Source organism: Olea europaea, unplaced genomic scaffold (genome assembly GCF_002742605.1).
Source record: "Olea europaea var. sylvestris unplaced genomic scaffold, O_europaea_v1 scaffold716, whole genome shotgun sequence".
NCBI classification, from domain to species: Eukaryota; Viridiplantae; Streptophyta; class Magnoliopsida; order Lamiales; family Oleaceae; genus Olea; species Olea europaea.
In genome coordinates, this window is record NW_019265559.1 from 365,394 (window position 1) to 372,502 (window position 7,109).

At 35.4% G+C, this 7,109-nt stretch overlaps 1 protein-coding gene across 1 annotated transcript; it reads right to left on the reverse strand.

The window, feature by feature from the left end:
- Nucleotides 1–526: 526 nt before the first annotated feature.
- Nucleotides 527–4,876, reverse strand: LOC111390788 (oxalate--CoA ligase-like). Its single transcript, XM_023015896.1, has 4 exons — nucleotides 4,480–4,876; nucleotides 3,158–4,205; nucleotides 2,005–2,108; nucleotides 527–978 (listed from the first exon to the last, which is right to left on the reverse strand). The coding sequence occupies exons 1-4, from the start codon at nucleotides 4,678–4,680 to the stop codon at nucleotides 760–762; spliced, it is 1,572 nt and encodes a 523-aa protein (XP_022871664.1). The 5' UTR covers nucleotides 4,681–4,876; the 3' UTR covers nucleotides 527–759.
- Nucleotides 4,877–7,109: the final 2,233 nt, after the last annotated feature.

A 7,109-nucleotide genomic window follows, 5' to 3' on the forward strand; every position in this document is an offset into this window, starting at 1 on the left:
ATAAGTCTTTCTTTTTAGTTTTACATTTTTTGGTCAAATTACGGACCCCCTCTGCCTTCTTGGACGACTGGGGCCCCTCATGCTCCACAGCTCCAACTCTAGACATAATTGACCTTACTCGAAAATTGACAAAACTTCTATGAAAAACAAATTAAAATATAAGAGAAAATTTCTTAAAAATATAAAACCTAACCTTCTTTCAAATTTTCTTACGAAGGCCTATATTTTATCTTCAATCCACCCCTCTACTTAAAGAAAAATAAAATTTCCTTTATGAATCTTGCCCAAAATATAATAAATGTTTTGAAGGAAAACAAGTGTTGTATTAATCCATATAGTGTATGCCATCTCTCAACCCCCTCTACATGTGTAAATACATATTCTGTTATCATTGCATACTGCTATTTAGCACCAACGAACTTAAAGTACCAATTTATGTGACCACATTTGATAGATTCAATTAAATGAATCTATCATTTAGTGTCGTGCAGTTATCACCTAAACTGATGTTTAACAACAGTGATCCTAAATAACATTACTTGTTACCATTAGATATAAATAAAATTAATGAATGCATTCATCAGCCCTACTTGGTTACAAGAATAATATATTATTATATCAAGAACCCTAAAAACTTATCTACATAATTTTATCAGATGGAGAAATTGGCTTGTTCAACAATTGTAAAATGAATATTTGAAATCCAGTAACAAAGACAGTTGACTAGTGATCTTATTTTCCCCTTGGCTCAGCACTTGTTTAGGCTCCCAACTTCGGGACTTTAGCAGTAGATATCTGAGCAAGGAAGTGTTCTGCTACAATTCGTCGCTGGATTTTCCCTGTAGCAGTTTTTGGGAGAGAATCGGTAATGAAAACCTTCTTTGGCACCTTGAATGCCGCAAGATTTTTCTTGCAAAATCTAGATACCTCAGACCCGTCAAGGTTTGATCCTTCACGGGGTATAACTGCACAATTTATCTGAATACGCAGAGATAAAGATCTTATGAGAATATTACACCACCAGTAAGAAAGATATTGCTTGTGTTGGACATAATACTGTGTCTTAAGTGCCAAAGTAGCAGCTGCCTAAGAGAATATGGAGAGCTAAACCATTTAGCCAACTGGAGTGTCAAACATGTATACTTTATGTAGTCAAAATACGATCTCTATTCCAATATAGATAAATATTTCACGACAAATAGATATAAAGTTGCAGAATGTAGAAAAGGTTGGTGCAATACTACTATTGTAGCAACAGAAAGATTGACGAGAAGGCATTATGGATCCTGGATTAGCGGTCTTTTATAAGGGCCAGTGACATAATGATTAACTCCAGAAATAATTGTTTCTTATTTTCATTTTCAATTACGAATATGGAAAATGTTTCCTGTGCCAGATTATCTAATGGACCGTAGCAAAAGAAAATATACTTGGCCATCACAAATTCTCCAAAACGAGTCAAATTATGAATATGGTAGAAATAGCAAGCTGCAGAAAGCTATTTAATTACACATACTGTTCTTGTCTTCACTACACCTATTTCAATACACACGAGAAGTTTCTAGCTGAAGATTTTATTTTTCTCTTAAACAATATTGAAAAATCTTGATCTGTGACATCTGTCAAAGCATATCCTCTGGCCAACCACATATTTGACAGACTTAAAAGGCTTGAGACTCATCTTATTTGTATATTTTTTTTCTTTCCTCTTCCTTATTGCATTTGAGTGGTATATTGTGTGGAATATTCAATGCTTAACGAGGAATGTCAAATCAGAGAACACTAAACTACTTGGAAATCATCCTTTTCACTGCACTTTAATTTTGTTTAATTGGTGGATTGTGAGTCACATCTCATGTGTATAAACTGATAATCAGACAAGGAGACGCACTTAACATGAGAGGACCACACATTCTTGTTTTCTTATCATAATTAGACAGGTAGACATAAGATCATGAATGGGTGATGAAACAAAGAGAGATTGCGACTTTAATGGCTGCTTACCTCTTCCCCATATTTGTCATCAGGTACTCCGAATGCAACAGCTTGAGCAATGTCAGGAAGAGATAAAAGGACAGCATCCACTTCAATCGGTGATATCTTTTCCCCTGCAATTGTGAAGAGACATCACCGTGACTATTTTATGATTTGTGTATATATAATTCATATTATCAAAGCAAAATTGCACTGTTGAATGAATTTTGATTAGTATGACCACTATACTTGACTGAGAAGAGGTTATTTTCTCAATGGACAAAGTCATTTTATCCTCATCAGCTGGTTTTAAATGACTAAGAGAGAACAAAGTTTATTCAATTCCAAGAGCTAAACGTTTATAAGCAAATATTTCTCAAGGCTACAATCAAAACCTTCTTCGTTCTTTCAGAAAACAATGATGAAATGGGCCTAGAAAAAATCCTGAAAGCTTCAGGCTGAACTTTCGCCAATTAGTTTGCTATCAATGTAGTCATAAAGGACAAAAATGATGCTCCTAGGACAATGATGTAAAATGTTCAGGCATGACGATGAGGCATTTCTAAGACAATGGGTCGCACTGGTACCATGGAGCTATAGCGGAAATCCATCAAGATCATAAGCCTAAGAATGATAACTGTAAGACCCAAGATTATAAAGCATTTCATGAAATTGCGACGACCAAAAGCTATAATAAAGCTACCCCTATTTCATATGCACCAAAACCGGCTGGCACTCATCTTATCAAATGCCTTTAATCCATACTACTAATGGCAACAACTCTAGTTATTTGCTTTAGGAAAAATCATGCAAAATGCAAGACATAAAAATTGAAAAGACATATGATCATATGCACTAAACTTCATCCAATACTCTGGCAACACCAAACTTCATTTTTAATGATAATATGTTCTCAGTAAATAAAATTCAAGCTACATAATTTGAGAACATACAGCATGGATCAGATGCAAACATCATCAAGCAAAAAGGCCACTTTGCTTGGATTGTGAATGAAACCTAATATTTATGGGATATGAATAATATTTTTAACAAAAGTCATATGATCAAATTATAAAGGCAGATCTTAAACTTTCTACACACTGGACCATTGTGTAAAATACATGGATGTATTGAGTCAGTGTCATGCAATATACATAGATAAACCCATTATGTAAAACAATACCTCCACGATTGATCAACTCCTTGATTCGGCCAACAAGATGCAAATAGCCATCCGAGTCAAAGAACCCAAGGTCTCCTGTATGGAACCACCCAAATTGGAAAGCTGATTTATCAGCTTCCAGGTTGTTCTTGTACCCTTTAGTTACATTTGGACCGCGAATACAAACCTCACCAGTGGCATTAGCCCCCTGTTCCACCCCATGCTCATCTAATATCGCCATCTCTTGACCTATGGGTTTCCCAACTGAACCAGCCTTATGTGGTCCTTCCTCAGGCAATGGGTTGGAGGCCATCAAGTGTGTTGCCTCTGTCATCGCATATGCCTCTAGAACTGGCGCAACAAAGGCCTCTTCAAGCCTAGCCAAGATGGAAGGAGCCAACGAGGCGCTGCAGCTCCTAATGAATCGTAGTTTGGGGTAACTAGGTTCGGGGCTGCTGAGATGTCGATCAAGTATGATTTGGTGTATGGTGGGCACAGCTGTGTACCACGTAGCATTATACTTGTTCATGTCTGACCAAAATGTGGAAGCTGAGAATCTGCCAGCAGCAGGGAGAACCACGGAAGCTCCAGCTCCAAGCGAACTCAACAACCCAGCCAGTAACCCATGCACGTGAAACAATGGCAAAACGATGACCGTAGAGTCTGACTCAGAAAGTTTATAAACCGATTTGATATTTTGCACGGATGAATACAGATTTTCCTGAGTTAAAGGAACACCTTTGGGGCGGCTTGTCGTGCCAGATGTGTGGAGAAAAAGTGCCACATCAGAAGGGTTGTTTAGGAGTTCAGAAAGTGAATCAGGAGCAGACTCAAACTGAGATAATGACAGAGTAACTTCCGAGTCGGCATCTGCAAGCGTAGCTTTGGCATGAGGAATGTTCAGTTTTGCAGCTGCGGATTGTGCAGGTTCATTGCCTTCCTTTGAAGTCAATAAAAGCTTCGATTCTGAGTCTGACAAGTAGAACTCAAATTCATCTAAAGTGTAGGCAGCGTTAAGTGGCGCCGCGGTGGCTCGGACACGAATCACGGCCAGAAACATAATTACAAACTGTAATTGAATAAAAAAACCAACCGCTAATTGTTAAAATCATGCTTTTAATCAGACCGTTAATAAACTAAGAAACTCGTAAGCCAAGCTATAATTAACTAAAAAAAAATTAAGCTTAGTCGGTCAAATCATGCCTTTTTTTTAATCAAGCCGTTACTAAACTAAGAACACGCAATCGAAACACGGTTTGCATAACGAAAAGAGTGTGAACAGAAACATACTATTTCATAAGCTAAACACAATTTTAATACTCAAAAAGAGGTTTAAACTCTACCTCAACGGTATTAGGAAAGGTGAGGGCCACTACGTCGCCAGGCTTGACACCGGCGGCCAGGAGGCGAAAGGCGGCGCGTTCAACTAGTTCATGGAGCCGTGCATGGGTGAGATCAAACTTTCCGGAGACAGAGATAGCACGCAGGAGGGGGGATCTCCCGGCGACCTGTTTGAGCAATCCGGTGAGAGTAAAAGTAGCCATTTTTTCTCGGAATTACAAACTTCTGCGATCGAATGGAAGAGATTAGGATGAGATGAGAGAAATGTGCATTTAGGTTTTAGAGGGGACGTGTATATATAGGCTCGGCGGCAATTGGGACTCCAGAGACAGAAGGAGGAAGAAACGAAGAAGGCCATTCCAATTTTTCATTTCCATTGGTGGAGGCGGAGACTAGGGAAGGTTTGCCAAATGGTATACTGACTACTTTCTACTAGTTTAAAAAATAAATAAAAGAAAGAAAAAGCAAAATTTTTTTTTTTTTTTTTTAACGAGGTGTCCCAGCTTACGTCAGACTATATCCTTGTCCCTGAACTTCCGGCCCCTCAGCAGATCAGGGAGGTAAATCGCGGGATGTGCCCAAGTTGACCAGGGTTCAAACAGTCTTTATACTCCTGGCCCCTCAGCAAAATTTTAGTTATGGATATGATTGTTTGCGGGTTGAAGACGCTTGCTATCGTTTCAAATTAGGACGCAACTATGTGACTTTAATATGTTCTAATTTCTCGGCTTCTAAATTAATATTTAGGGTGCGTTTGACAAAGATTTTTCAAAAATCGAAAATTATTTTTGAGGTTAAAAAATTGTTTTTGAATGTGATTAAATAATTTTCTAAAAATATTTTGTCAGATTAGAAGGATTTTTAAAGGAAATTGGTATAAAGTAATTTTTTCAAGAACTTCTACGACAAGCAGAAGCAAAGGCAGAAATCTTATCAAAGGGGCTCTTAGATCAATTTTCGAGGTTACAATTGAAGTAACTAACATATTGTTTGATTTTGATAACATTAAGAGGATACTCCAATAATATGTAGGTCTCTATGCATAACATCTAAATCTATATAGTATAATGTTTGGCTCAATTCGTAAAATGATTATAAACTGCTTATTTGAAGTATTATTCTTAGAGCATGTTCGACGAAGAAAATTTAAATTTTATAAGCTGATCAATTGATCAAATGTTATTTTTAACTACACATTGCTTAAAAATTAATATTTACAACTTTTATATAGTTTTTAACTATATGTTCCTTAAAAACTGCTAATTATGAGTACTTCGAAACTTGACCAAACAAGCATTAAGTTTCTATACACCTATAAACTCGTGCACCGAGCTGTCAAGCTCATTGTGTAACCCCCTCTTGTGAGGGGGTCCACAATTTTTTCATTGGATGCGGGCCCCTCTCTTTATGAGGAGGTTGTACACAGAACTATACAACCAGCATATTCCTATATACTCAACCATAAAGTTTGGTACTTTATAGTTTTATTCTCACATAGAAGGATTAGTATATAAAATATTCCTACAATATATTAGATTGTTTTGGATTTTTTGTATTTCTAATTGGATTTCTCTTCTAGCCCCTGTTTGATCCCAATTTTTGGGTAGAATGTATTACGAAATGGTATTTTTTAAAGAAAGTGTGGTTAAAAAGTAAGAAATTTTTTTAAAATACGTGTATAATTATTTTATGGAAGAATGTATGATTGAAAATGAGATTTGAAAAAATGAATTTTTGAAAAAATGGGGTTCAAAAAGGATGCTAGTCTAACTCCTTAAATGATGGACCTTCAAAAAAGACCTAAAAGATGGAACATATACATTGAAATTATGGGTTTTAATTAATTCTTAGTTGCAACCAAACAAAATAATGTTCAAACAAATTGTCAAGAAAACATTGACTCCAAATAGCTAAATGTGTGGTTGTAAGTGTTGAATAAGGTTTAAGGATTTGTTTGATGTTGGTAACTTGTATAGTTTACACCACACTTTTTGGCTCCACCAATAAATTATATACTAATAGGCCTTTCACAATGAGATCCACCTATGCAACGGTATTGATTTTTGAGAAATCTAACATTCAAAAGCTTTTTTTGAACTCATTTAATTAATTTTATAAAGTGTTTCTTCTAATTAAAAGAGTTTTCGAGAAGCTGAAATAATGTAATTTTTTGTGGAAGTTTTTCCTGAAGATGAAGTTCTTTTAGAAATTAATTTTCAAATCCAAATTAAGATAACTTCCTCATTAAACTCGTAACAAGAAATTAAAAAAAAAAAAAATGAAGCAAAAGCATTGTTAAATGGACCCCCGAATTATAAATAGATAGAAATGAGGAATTGATAATTGGATTGTACTTGTGAATCTATAATATATTAAAATATCACATGAAGCGAGAATTATTTTTTGGACTATTTTAATCCCCTACAATTCGATCATTTCAATAATATCTTACTTTTCTTCTTCGATATGCAATAAACACTACATAATTATTGTCATTTATGAGAAATTCTCAATTAATTAACATTCCCATTAACCTAGATTCAATGAATTTTCACTTGATTAATTTTGAATTATTCATGTATATAGAAATTTTAATTGGTGTTTAATTTTATGTATTTATAATAATTTTTTA